We start from the raw sequence: 15068 nt of genomic DNA, 5'->3' as shown, positions 1-15068 counted from the left end.
CCAATAAAAGTATAAATGTATATAAAATTATTTATATTTTTACAAATGCATGCAAACCATTAAACTAAGACAAACAACTGAAAACAACGGCGGAGAACGATTGTCATTTTCCATAAGCGTCTTGACCTGACGCATAAAGCAAGCAATTGAAAGCAATGGAGTTCCTATTTTGTCATATAATGACGCCTAGGGCACTTTGGCGTCTTCATAGTGACGCGAAGGCGTTTGACCATGCTTCAGTTTTTGACGCCTTGGGAGTGAGAATGGGTTGGCTGATCGGGTTAGTCGCACAGGTGCTCCTAAATATGTTTTGATAGTCGCACAGTAGCTACTTTTCAGTCGCCCTGTATAGCCCTGGCAATGTGTCATGATATTTTCTCTTCTTTTTTTTAAAATTTACGTTTCGCACAACCGCCAAGTCGATGCTGCCTATCCATTTGTGAATAAATATGCTCGACTCTGACTGGGGAGGGGCAAATACACTGGGACCTGACCCAATCGCAATTCTTTATATGCGTGCATATATTTGATATTCTCTCTGTATATTGTATCATTAACTGTTCATTTTCTATGCATCTGTATCTCTTCCAGCAAAATAATATATACAAAACATGAAAAATATTTTAAAGGTCTTGTCATTATCGTAATCACTTGGTGCCCCCTATTGGCTGGTGCCCCAGGGCACTCGCCCAATCCGTCTATGGATAATCCGCCCTGGGTGTATACTGTATATTTTCAGAAAATATGTAAAAATAAATATATATATATATATATATATATATATATAATATTATATCCCGGTTGTATTTGTTGTATAAAATACTTTTTTTTTTTTGTTGTTGTTGTTGTACAAAATTTGTAATTACATTTATTTTTATTTAATTATATAAAAAAATTATGGAAATCACCATTGAAAATAATGAGAATTAAAAAACATTACAATAATGAGAGTTTGTGCATGTGCATAATTATCATGAAAAGAAAATAATAAAAATCTTGAAATAAACTAACAAATGTTTTAAAATTGCATAATTTCTGCAAAATGTAATTGTTTTTTTGTACTTTTATTTGTGAGGTTCACGCTTGTATACAAACTGTACAGACTTTTTGGTTTGGTGTTTCTCATGTTATTTTCTCTTTCTTTCTGCAGGTTTTTCCTCCTCTGCCTAATGAAGCTGAGATCGCACACACGAAAAAACTGTTTCGTCGCCGCAGAAATGACCGCCGGTGAGTCACTCTGTCTCAGTGTTACTGTCCGGCTCTCTTGCACTTGTTTAGCGCGAACGTTACGCACAGAACGCTGACGTTAGACTCGTAAAGCAGAGAAAACAGCAGCTCACACTTTCCACACGAGTCAGACTGTTAATGCGGTGAAAGCGTCAGCTGGTGTGTAAAATGTAACGCTCTGTATCTGCATGTTCTTTACTCAGAATCTTCTCTTTTAATCCATTAAAGCACTTCCACTTTTTTTCTTGCATGTTTTGATTTGACCTCATCGGAAAAGTTCTCTGTTGTAATTTGCAGTTGCTAAGAAACAGCAAAAAAAGAAAATATTTTGGTCTAAACTTGTACGAAAGAAAAGGAGGGAGAAAGCAAGCAAAAGCTTTGTGTTATTCAGGGCTTTGTTGATGTAAAGAAAGGCTCTGATGTCCTTGTGAGTGAAAGCCAGTCTGACTGCATGTCTTCGCTGGACGCTTCTCATGTGTGCTTTGTGAATGCCGCTGGATTTGAGGACGTTTACGCTGAGGTTTTGGCTTTCTTTGACAGAACGCGTGGAACAGAACAGATGGTTTATATGTGAATAAAGGCTCTTTTAGATTCCCAAAATGCGCTACTGGCTGTCCTTTAGTGGCCTTTACTACTGCTTTTGATGCCTGCGTGTCAGGGTTTGTATGGTTAACTAAAATCATGAAAAGATTTTGATACTTGAAAACTAAAATAAAATGTATAAAAAGAATGTAATTTGTTTATTTTCATAATTACTAAAACTGTAATGAAAATTCAAATAAATATTAAAAATAAAATTAAAGTGAATAAATATTAATATGTAAATATATAACCAAACATTTTTGTTTCTTAAAATATAGTAAACTGAAATAAAATAAAATATAAAAAACTTATTACAGAAACTTTTTTTCGTTTCAAAATTACTAAAACTGAAATGAAAAGTGACAGAAATATTATTAAAAATACAATTAAAATGAATAAATATTAATATCTAAACCAACATTTAAATGTATAAACAAACATTTTTGTTTCTTGAAATAGAATAAACTGAAATGAAAAAATATATAAAAAATATGCTAGTTGCCAATTCAACATTTCTCATTTTCATTTAGTTGATGTACTAAAATAACAAAAAGTAAAAATTAAAAACTGTATAGGCATATTGAAAAGTAAAAAAAAAAAAAAAATGACAAACAATAAAATTACTAAATCTTTATCTAAAAATAAAATAAATAATTACAAAAATAAAATGAAATAAATATTAATATATAAACAAACAAATATAAATAAACATTATTGTTTCTTGAAAACATCTAATATATATATATATATATATATATATATATATATATATATATATATATATATATATATATATATATATTAAAATGAATAAATATTAATAAACAAATATAACAAATATAACTTTAAAAATAATATAAATACAATAGCATCTCAATAAAACTATTTTATTTTTGGTTTTTCAAAAAAAAAATCCAGTTATTTACTGTAAGATTAAGTTAAAGAGTCAATTTCATGATAATTAGTGGTCTTAATTTTGAGTATATGTGTCGTACCACAACGATAAGTAGCTTAGCACCAACCCCAAACACCCTAGCAACCTTATAGCAATGCAGTAAAACCTCTCAGAATGCCTTAGCAATTGCATAGCAACACCCTGGTAACCTCCCACAGCATCCTAGCATTGTGTTTGCGAGTTTTGCACTGGTAAACAACACAAATACCGTACAATGTTTCTTGGCGTTCAGACCACAGAATATGAGAATATGTCCGCTTTGATTACACAAGTTAGATGTAAGAGAAAAAACTATCTAGGAATCTATTTATCTCTCTCTCTCTGTGTGTGCGTGTGCATCACTACACAAGATGATTCTCTTCCCACATCTCTCTCTCTCTCCCACTCCTCTAACAGAAGGCTTTTCAGCCTGTTATTGCTGCTGTTGGCCACCCACAATGCTTTGCTCCTGCCAGAGAGGACTCTGCGGTCGTGTTGTTTGTTGGCATCGCTTCTTGCCTTTTCTTTCTCACTCGCGCTCTCTCTCTTTTTAGATTAGTTTGCCGAATCGAAACATCTTCGGAGTCACACTTATGAACTACAGCATTTCGCTGACAGGAAAGCAAAAAATCTGACAGGAAAACAGCAGCAGTTTGCAGTTTCATTAAGAGCCAACGACTTAAGAGAGGTTACTGATCAGATGAACATCAGAAAGGATCATGTGACACTGAAGACTGGAGTAATGATGCTGAAAATTCAGCTTTGATCACAGGAATAAATTACATTTTTAAATATATTTACATGGGAAACAGTTATTTTATATTGTAATAATATTTCACATTTTTACCGTTTTCATTGTAATTTTGATTAAATAAATGTGGCCTTTGTGAGCAGAAGACTTATAAATCATACGATCCCAAACTTTTGAATCGTGTTTTTTAATTTTTATTTTATTTCATAACACAGACCTGGTTTCATTTATATTGTTTGAGGCAGAGGATTATGCTTCTCATATCTGTGTAGGCTTTTTTGGCATGCTTTAGTAGTTCAGAGCCTTTAAAGAAGCTCAATATCAGGTGAATTTGCAGCTGATGACTCAAATCTACATTCTGATGGACTGAAATAAACCCAGACCCTGTTCATCCGCTGGTTGCAGAGTGATGAGTACCTTCACAGTTTTGAAGAGAAAGGGATGATATGGACACCAATAGCATCAAGAGTTTTTCTTTGAGGATCCTTGGCATAGAAAATGCACATACTGCTCACAGAAAGTGTTTCATCAGTGTTTCATATTTTGAAGAAACTTTCATCACCGAAACATCCTGTCTTTTCGTACTGCAACATATCTTTGGTTTATGTAGCTTTATGTAGATGCAGATGCCTATTGTTTCCCTTAAACCCTGTAGCTCCTTTAACATTTTATTTCATTTATTATTTTATTTTTTAATTGTTTTTATTGTTTTTATTTATTTATTTTTATTTTCATATTTTATTTTTTATTTTTTTTACTGATTTTATTTTGTTCTCTTATTTTGTCCCTAGTAGGTTTCATAATTGTCCCAATCATTCACTCCTGCGTTTTCCCTCCTTTCATGTCCAAAACCATCCTGTTTCATTGGTATTTGTAGCATAATGTAGATGCCATGTCATTTTGTAGTCACCATTAAATCCTGTAGCTCTTGTAAAAAAATTTTTTTATTTTTTATTTTTTGTTTTATTTTATTTTATATTACATTTTTTGTTTTATTTTATTTGATTTACTTCTGCAGTTTTGTTTAGTATTTATTTTGCAGTATTTCTTTTGTTCTCGTAGCATTATGTAGATACCTTAACTCTGTAGCTACTGTAACATTTTAGTTATTTTATTTTATTTTTTAATTTTTTAGCTCCAATAGATTTCAGTAGATCTTTCAATAGATTAGCTCTCAGTAGATTGTCCCAATCATTTACTCCTGCGTTTTTGTGTTAGTTGTTACTGTTCCGTCTCCTCTTTTCCTTTTGTTCTTCTTACTTTTAGTTTTCTCGTATCTTCTTGTTTTCCATCCCTGCTTGTTTCCACCCTCCCATCCACATTGTTCACGTGTCGTCTCCCTGTGGTACCCGTAGCCGATCAGATCCGCCCCAGGACCAGCTGACGGTGCTACTGCCAGCCGAGGGGAAGCGGCAAGTGTCCAGGTCAGTGTCTCAAAACGGGTCCAGCTCCTGAATTCTGTCCGCTTACACTTGTTCTTCCACTTACAAGCTTGGCTCACGAAAACCAGACTCCTGAACTGCTTATGGGATCCGACCCACTCTTGGGATTCAAACTAACCATCTTCTGACTGGATCTGTGACCCTGAGGTCCTGTTTGCTTTATTCTGCTTGCACAACATAAATCCTCTGTACAGCATGTTCTCATCCTCTTCTGCCTCTCTTCAGTTGAGTCATCATTAATCTGCAAACTATCTCCGTACAGTAAGTCCAGTACGGAACGGAAATCTTAATCCACAGGCACTAAGGTGGCGGGTATGAGGGATATTAATGAAGGTGTTCAGCTGCAATGGTTGGAGAAGATCTGGTGGAGTGAAAGGTGTGCTAAACATTTGGTATCAAACAATTATGGGTTTTTTGATGGCCAAGCTGATTGATATATACATATAGATAGATAGATAGATAGATAGATAGATATTAAAAAAAGAATTTTTAATAGATATATGCAGTATATCGTCCGATTTATCGGTACAATTTAATAAATATCGTCCGATATATCGGTAGACCACTACTAGACACACACACACACACATATATATATATATATATATATATATATATATATATATATATATATATATATATAAATATATATAAAAAATCTCACACTTAATTTTAAAGAAAAACATATCGTCCATTGCTGATTTTTAAAAATGGCAAATATCTGCCGATTAATAAGGTTTTGGCTTAAAAGTTATCTTAAAAGTTAGACACTTATTGGGGAAATGGAACATATTGTTCAATGCCGATATTTTAAAAATGCCAAATATCGGTCTTGATGATATATGTCGACCACTACTGGACATTAACAATACAGGTTGATGCTTCTAAAATATTCTATAGATGATCTGTTTTACATGCTGGAGAACTAGTGTGTTGTGTGATGAAGAATTTGAGGTACTATAGACTTTAATCAGAGTAAATGCCTTATTTAATTTGACAACTCAGAAAAACAGTCTGTTCGGTATGTCATCATTTTCATAGCCCAAGTTATTTGTCCTCTTGTGAATTTTAGAAGGATATGTTTTCAATTTTTGATCACCAATATGAGGTATCAAATGCATTGTGCTTCTGTTTCTCAGTCTTTTTTTCATTTGTGCCTATTTAAAGGTGCCATAGAATGCATTGGTGCACTATTTTAAATTGTTCTCTGATATCTACACAGAAGGTATGTGGCTTAGGTAAGGGCAAAAATTCTCCAGAAACGGTTTTACATGTCCATTTAAAACCCTAGGATTTGTCCCTAGAATGAAATGGTCTGTTATTACCTTATTTGGAAGGGTCATGAATAATAATGTTGAGCTCTGCTCTGGCTGTTTCACAGAGCTGCTCATTTCAGTAGCTCAGAGGAAGGAAACACAGGGAGGAAAATATATATTTCAATACTTTCTTGCGCAGTTATATCGTTGGGTAATTATACTATAAATAAAATGCGGTAATCAGGGAGCTGCTATTAATATGCGGGGCATTGAAACTGCTTTGGAATGCTCGATCACTTTTTAGTTTCACTTTTACTTTCGAGATTCACGATCGCACGAACTCTGTTTATACTATGGAGCGGCAGTACTTACCACACATTTTACAATATTCAGATGCTTGTCAGTGGTGCTCAGGATCTGTAAATCATTCGCCATCATCCTCAGTCATCTCTCCTTACTCTGTTTATGTGGTAAGTGTAATCTTATGTACTGTAATGTAACAGGCTACCGCTAACAAGAAGCTAACCATGTCCCTTTAGTGGCTCGCGTTATTTTATTAGAACGCGTTATTTGCTTTCCGTGCCTTTCTGAATACAGACACCAACCCATCCCTGCACTTCACATCCCCTGCACAGCCTGGAGCATAACATTCATTTCCGTGATCTACCATTTTCGCTGTTGTCCTCGCTTGTTTCTTCACAATACCTGCAGAACTGATGATGGTTCGGCTGGCGGCTGGCCTAGAACATGGGCGGCTATATGCAAATGTTGGGGGCGTAACTATTAGTGATCCCAACTGTTACATCACAGTCGGTGTCATGTTCTGATTCGCCTATTTTTCAGTGGTCTTTTGCATTCACAAGATTTACATAAGGAGGAGGAAACAATGGTGTTTGAGGCTCACGGTATGTCATTTCCATGTACAGAACTCTTATTATTCAGCTATGCCAAGGTAAATATAGTTTTCCATTCTATGTCACCTTTAAATATAGACTACTGTCTTCTGTAAACGAAATCTTTTAGCTTGAATGAGCGATGTATAACTTATTTTGAGAATTTGTAGCTGTGCTAAAATAAGTCCCACTTCTGTCAAAATAAAGGTTTGAGACTTAAAGGTCAAACAGAAAAATGTATCGTTCAGTGCCAATAATTAAAAAATGGCTTATATTTTGAGAGTTTGATGATGTCCAAATAAATGTCCCAATGTTGTCAAAAGAAATGTTTGACACTTGACGGTTCAATGCCGAAATTTAAAAAATGCCAAATATCGGCTGATATATCGATCTTGGCAGTGTATTGGTCTACAACTTCTAGACATTAATTAAAAACACAGAAACAGGGGTCATTGCTTCTAGAATATTCTATAGATGATCTGTTTTATGCACATGGTGGAGAACTAGTGTTCTGTGATGGAGAAAATGGGCTTTTTTATTCTATTCATTATGTCATCATTTTCAGATGACAAGGTTCACTTGTGTTATTTGTCTCCTTGAACATTTTAGAAGGATGTATTTTGAGTTTTTGATCAACAATATGAGATATCGAATGCATTGTTCTTCTGTTCCTCAGTCTTATTTTTATTTGTGTTAATTCAAATATGGTGTGTTGTGAGCGAGATCTTTAAGTTGACCATGATGCAGGCGTGAAGTGTGAAGATTCCTGTCGATGACAGACCTGTCAATCAGGGTTTATCTTGTGTAAAGCAAACACTTGATGTTAATGTTATGTAAGAGGTTTTCTCAGAGCTTTTTGTTGTATTGTGGTGTGTGTGAATGAGGGAAGGGAAGGGAAGGGTTGGGTGTGGACGACATTCAATCTGGCTCTTGAGCTGCTTAGAAGTGTATGTCGGTGAGAGGTACACACACACACACACACACACAATGTACAACATGCATTTAAATGCATTCTGATGTTAGATGTATTTGGTTAACATCTAACATTGTTCATTTTCCAACTTTTGTTTCATATTTTTCAAAGTCAAAGGTTAATTTCTACATCTAATTGAGATATTGATGAACTCTATACACCTGAAGTCTCTTGATGATTCTGTTGAGCAGATGTCTGATTTTGAATGAATGGATAGAAGTGCTTTGATTTTTCTCAAAAACACGTTCAAGGACATCATCATAATCTGCTCCAAACTGAACTTTTCCTCAAAGATTCTTTTCATCTCAACACTTATTTGTGTTCTGTTGAGATCTGCATTTGTGCAAGGTTGAGATTTGCTTTCGCAAGGTTTTTAAAGAAATGAGTTAAAATGCTAAAGCTGCATGTTTATATAACACACACGCGCACACACAAATAGTAATAATATATATATATATATATATATATATATATATATATATATATATATATATATTCCATATATTCATGTTATAACATTATTTATAATATAAATAATGTTATTTTTGTAGATGTAGATTAATTTTTAAAGAAAGGGCTTTTATTCAGCAAGGATGCATTGAATTGATCAAAAGTAACATTTACAATGTATAATGTTACAAAATATATCTATTTGAAATAAATGCTGTTCTTTTGAACTTTCTATTCATCTAATAATCCTGAAAAATCAAATGCATAACGGTTTCAACAAAAATATAAAGCAGATTAACTGTTTTTAACATTGATAATAATCAGAAATGTTTCTTGAGCAGCAAATCAGCATACCGTATTGACCTGAATATAAGACAATGTTTTTTTCTTGGAAATACAAATGAAAAACGCGGTCGTCTTATATTCAGGGTCTAGACTTTGACATGTCAATAATACACCCACAACAATAGGTGGCGACAAATACACACAAAACGAGTGTGCCATGAAATACGTAATGTAATGTGTGTTGAAAAGATCGCGAGTGAAAACAAAAGAAAAAGAAGAGTTTACAACAGCAGGAGTCGTGACTGTCATGTTAGCCTGATGGGACCAAACTTCCTCTGTAAGTGATTTTCAAACATAAGACAGTACCCAGATTAGAAGACTACAATAAGATTTCACTTCTATTGTTAATAAAATTTTGGTAGGCTACAATGAGATGCATAGCTTACTTGTTATATAATTCAGATGGGCTACCTGTTATTTTTATGGTATATCAAAAAGTGTATATTTTTCAGTGTCATTGTTGGTACATTTTACCAGTATTTACCATACTTTCAAAACAAATTTGTTGACAAGATTTTTTTTTTTTTTTAAAAAGCCTTATTCCAAAAGGTACATCTGGAAAAAGGGGGGTCATCTTATATTCGGGTCAATACAGTATTAGAATGATTTCTGAAGGATCATGTGACACTGAAGACTGGAGTAATGATGCTGAAAATTCAGCTTTGATCACAGGAATAAATTACTTTTACAATATAAAAGTTAGAAAAGTTATTTTCAATTGTAATAATATTTCACAATTTTTACAATATCCTTGGTCAAATAAATGCAGCTTTGGTGAGCAGACAAGACTTTTTTCAAAAGCATTTCAAACTTTTCAGTCATGGTCTATATGTGTCATTTTTCGTATTTCCGCCAATGCTGGAATAGATACGTGAAGCATCTGTGTGAAACATGTTCCCGCGGAGCAGCGTCAAGGGTTAACCTGCGTAAAGCCTGAAGAATGTGACGGTCAGCACCTCAACGTCTTATTTTCGATCTGTCATTCAGCACACTGAGTGTGTCTCCCCTAAAATTAACCCCTAGTAAAACCAGAACACCACAGTCAAACATGACCTTAACCTGGACGCCTCGCTCTAAAGCTGTCAATCAAACGTGAAGCCCGTCCTCTGAGTGAGGAGATTCCCGTGTGTGTGGCATCATGTGTGTGAGGGTTTAAAAGAGCACAGAATACCACAGAGGTTACGTTTGTTCATGGTCACTAGTGAAGACGTTAGTCTTTGAAGTGTCCGCTGATGTTGTAGATTATGTTCGCTACAGGACTCTCCATGCTTGTTTATTCTTCGTAGAAGCAGTAAAATATTACCTTGTTCCTCTATAACAGTGTTATTTTAGTATCATTGATATACTATATTATAGTTTTTGTTAACATTTTGAATTAAACTTTATTTTTTAGTTAAAGTTTGTCATTTTGTGTTTTTATAATTTTTTTATTAGTTTGTTAATGTTTATATAGTTTTTATTAATTTATGTATTATTTTTTGTTTTTTAGTACTTTATTTCTGTATAATGTGTAACTTTTTTTTGCATTTATTTATTTCTAGTTTGTCATTTTATTACTTAGACAATTAGTTAAATTTAATTAAATTAAATTAAATTATTTTATTTGACTTAATGTTTATTTATTATTATTATTATTATTATTAGCTATTATTTGTTAAGTATTTATTATTAGCTTAGTTTTAGTCATTTTAGTACTTTATTTTAAACTAAATGAAAATTAGAAATGTTGCCTCAGCAACTAGCTGAAATAAAAGGTTTAATTTTTCTAAATTTATTTCACTTAGTATTTATAACTCTACAGTGCTGACACTGGAAGATGCTGCATAACATGCAAAATTTCATAATGTTCATTTTGTTTCATATTGACATATTATGTTGCTGTTCATGTTGGTTTCTGTTTAGTCATAGTGAAATCTCATTGGTCCAAATTCCTGTATATTAAACATCACATATTTTGATTTGGTTGGGATTTTGCTTTCAGTGATGCCAGAAAAATGCTTTTGAAACTCAGTTTGCACCTAATTTAGATGAAGTGCTTTACAGTTTGTTTGTGAAATGTTTAACTGTTGAATCCAAATATTGTCTTTTTTTGAAAAGAGTAAATAGTCAGACTATTGAAGTCAGTGTTGCACAGCATTTGTTTGCATAATGTGCACAAACACACTCACACGTGACGCGGCGCACTCTGAATGCACACGTCAGTATGCATTCACATGTAATGTACACACAGTAAAGCCCATAATCCAGTGTCGGTCTTTAGGATGACTGGAATCTGCTGGTGAAGAAAGATCGTCCCATCAGCCTGCTGCAAACTTGGAGATCTGGGTGTTTACATATTGACTCACATCTGCTGTAAATCATTACACACACATTAACACACTGTGTGTGACTGTGGTTATTATTAGTGGTGTTTAAGTCAATCCTCACTATTACTGTTGCTCATATTCAGGGTTAAGGCCCATTCACACCAAAAACTACAGCTATGAAGATAACTAGATATTAATGTTCACATCAGGACACAGACGTTGTTTATTATAAGCTCTTTGAAGCCTGATGGATTCTGATTGGCTGTCAGTGTATCATGTCGATTATCAGTAAAAATCATTCGTAAAATGATATGTCTTTGCTTTATTTTATTTATTTTGACTTAACCAACCAAAACGCTCTTATTGCATGTGAGTTGTTCTGCAGCGTCTATCAGATTTTATTTATTTGTTGTTTGTATTTATTTATTTGCTTTATTCAGACTTGACCACCCATCAGGACACTCTTAAAATTCAGTCTGTGTAATCTGCGCTGTAGTGTTGACCAGAATTATTGTTAATTAAAGGGGTCATATGATTCTATTTTAAAGATCATTATTTTGTGTATTTGGTGTAACAGAATATGTTGACATGCTTTAATGTTCAAAAAACACATTATTTTTCAAATACTGTAAATGATTATAGGTCCTCTATGCCCCGCCTCTCTCAAACTTGTCGTTTTCAACAAAGCCCCTCCTTCTGCCAAGCACAGTCTGCTCTGATTGGCCAGCTGGCACAGTGCATTGTGATTGGCCGAACACCACAAGCGTGCGTTGGAGATGTAACGCCCCTTACCATAATCACGAGCTTCAGCTTTCAAAATAAATATAAAGTTCCCGAAAGGGGAACAGTCGTGTGACAGACACAGTGATGATGCTCGTATGTATTTGCAGTACACAAGCCGTGATTAAGACAGTTGGCGTGCTGTGATTTCTGACTGGCTGTACACTCTGCTGTGATGAGACCCTGTTCCCCACACACACACACACACACAGTCAATAGCAAATACTTCAACTAGTAACAAAACATACTTATAGTCGCTGATTCTGAATCGCCAGATTGTCATAGCAAAGTCAGAATTTACCCTTTTTTTTTTTTTCTTTAGAAATAGCTTTTGCTCACAGCCAGTCTTGTATTCTCCTAGGTTCACGAAATTGTCGTCCATAAAATGCGTTGCACAAATTCGAACATTTGGGTTGTGCTGTTCTGTTGTAAACAAATCTTAACCAATGATTCCTAATTGCATCTACTTTCAGAAGGCCAATTGAAGTGATTTTGCTTTCGCATAGAAACACACAGCGTCTCCCTGACACGGCTGCATCAACACTACTGCGGTTACTGAAACCACGCCGCCTTTCTTTGCGTGAACATTTGGGTGGCATTACGCAAATATTTCCACATCGTGACGTAGACATGCAGGGGCGTGTTTGAATGAGGCGTTTTAGCTCGGTCTGGATCAGCCTTCTCTTTTAGATAGAATAAATTTTTTTGTGGGAGACTTTGAGCTTTGTAACTCTGCAGATCGTATACATGCACAAACAGCTACATAACACACTAAAGAAAAGGAAAACAAGAAATCGTATCATATGACCCCTTTAATTATGATTAATAATTGTTATATTAATAATAATAATTAAATAATTTATTAATATATTATTATAGAATATACAATATTATATATATATATATATATATATATATATATATATATATATATATATATGTGTGTGTGTGTAAAATGTATACAAATATATTTGTTTATTTTCATTTATTTGTTTTTGTGTATGTTTGTTTGTTTATGTTGACAGCAACATCCACCAGGATTTATTTATTTAATGCATTCATTTGTTTTGTGTATTTATTTGTTTATTTTTTGCTTGTTTTGTGCGTTAATTTATTTTTGTGTATTTGTTCATCCACCCAGAACATCCTCTCTACCGCTTAGCAACATCCTGTCAACTACTCAGAACACCTTAGCAACCGCACAACAATGCATTGACTACTAATTTCAACACCTTATCCTCAAAATACTGGCAACCACCTAACAATTCCCTAGCAACTACTCAAAACACTCACAACCACATAGCAACGTGCAAAACAAAATCCTTCGGAATGCCATAGCAACTGTCTAGCAACACCCTGGAAACCCCCACACAACAAGCTCATTGACATAACGATAACTAGCTCTTTTTGTTGTTGTTCTAGGAGACAGCAGCGCTTGCCTGGAGTAGTAGTAGGAGGAGGAGGGGCTGCTGGGAAATCCCAGAATCCTCAGCAGCAGCAGCAGGGATTACAGCAGCAGCAGCAGCAGCCCAATCAGATGCAGCAGCCCAACACAGACCACCAATCAGGTGCCGGCACTAAGCACGGGGGGCGGGGTTACCAGGGCCAGCAGAACCAGGGCGGGCGGCAAGGCGGCCCGCATCACGGCTACAGCCAGAACCGCCGCTGGCATCAGCATCCCAAACACCTGACGAACTGTTTTAATCAGGGCCCCTCGGGGGCCGACAGGGGCTTCACACGCAATACCAAAGAGACAGAGAATGTAAAACATGAGGAGCCGGTGCCCCATATGGAGAAAGGAGCAAAGGATGAGCCTGCGAAAGAGGAGAGAAAGAAAGGAGACAAGGAGGAGAAGACGGAGAGCGGGAAGATCTGCTTACTGCAGTCGTCTAAAGAGAGACTGAGGAGGAGATTGAAAGAGAAGGTGATTGCTGCTAAATACATTAGCAACATACTATCAGTGTGGTAAAACATGTTAACAACATGCTAAAACAAGCCAGAAACGTTAAATATACTAGCGACACACTAACAATGTCGTAAAATATGCTTACAATATGTTAAAGCATAAAGAAGCTAGAAGTATGTTAGCAACACACTATCACTGTGGTAAAACATGCAAATAACATGCAAATGTTTTTTTAACGTTATTAATGTCTTTACTGTCACTTTTAATCAATTTGAACATATCCTTGCTGAATAAAAGTATTAATTTCTTTCTTTCAAATCGGACTGATCCCAAACTTTTAAACGTAGTATATGCTCTTCCTCTGTGTGCTAAGTCATGTGACCGCTCTCGCTGTTCTCTGATTGGCAGGAGGAAGTTCCCGTGGCGATGGCCGGACCTCAGCGGAACCGAATGGACAGATTGTTAGAGATTCTGAACAGCATGAGGAACAACAGCAGCGGCGTGGAGAATCAGCTCACCACGTTCATGGAGGAGGCGCAAAACTCGGCTGATTCGGAGGAGACGCTGAACGAGATCGTCCACACGATTTACCGCAAGGCGGTCAGCGACCGAAGTTTTGCGGCCACGGCAGCCAAACTCTGTGACAAGATGGCTCTGTTCATGGTGGAAGGAACCAAATTCCGCTCTCTGTTACTCAACATGTTACAGGTAAGAACTCAATGTTCGTAACTTACTTGATCACGTTCTGCAGGTTGTCTCCTGTTGGTCAGTGATGTGTCTCTGAGGACCTATCGGATTGCAAGATTCACAAATGTTATCCCACCTGCTGCCCAACCACATCCATCTCAGCTCTTTCGTTCCTCTTTTGCATCGGCAATTTCTCTTCTTCCTCTTTTTCTGAAGGGCTTAAAGAAGCCGAAGTATCAGGATGTGACTCACGCCTGCAATTCAGCTGAGTGACCCTGTACAATTTCCTCATTGGACAAAAGGGACTTTTTAGGCCCCGAATGCTTCCACCTCATTTTGAAATGAAGAGTTTCTGAAAGCTAATGAATAGATTTTGAAGAAACAGTTCAAAATGAAATTCTGCCATCATTTGTTCAGCCTCATTTCCTCTGGAATGCAGAAAATGAAGGTTTTTATGTTTTCCCTTATAATCAAAAACACCAAAAAAAGTGACTCACACGATTTACATTTTACATGAACAAGAACAGCCGTTTTTG

General features: G+C 35.4%; 1 protein-coding gene across 4 annotated transcripts in view; it reads left to right on the top strand.

Moving 5' to 3' along the window:
* Positions 1–15068, top strand: part of ctif (CBP80/20-dependent translation initiation factor) — an 84838-nt gene that overhangs the window by 46159 nt on the left and 23611 nt on the right. For 2 of the 4 annotated variants that reach the window (XM_058758540.1, XM_058758538.1), the window contains 4 exons: positions 1151–1227; positions 4850–4918; positions 13362–13863; positions 14254–14553. In XM_058758540.1, coding sequence (XP_058614523.1) covers positions 1151–1227; positions 4850–4918; positions 13362–13863; positions 14254–14553 — 948 coding nt within the window. The remainder of the gene's footprint in view (positions 1–1150; positions 1228–4849; positions 4919–13361; positions 13864–14253; positions 14554–15068) is intronic. The other 2 variants (XM_058758541.1, XM_058758539.1) reach the window with 1 other exon arrangement.

Source organism: Onychostoma macrolepis, chromosome 21 (genome assembly GCF_012432095.1).
Source record: "Onychostoma macrolepis isolate SWU-2019 chromosome 21, ASM1243209v1, whole genome shotgun sequence".
Taxonomy (NCBI): Eukaryota; Metazoa; Chordata; class Actinopteri; order Cypriniformes; family Cyprinidae; genus Onychostoma; species Onychostoma macrolepis.
The sequence above is the reverse complement of the archived record's forward strand: the minus strand, read 5'-3'. Positions and strand labels throughout refer to the sequence as shown.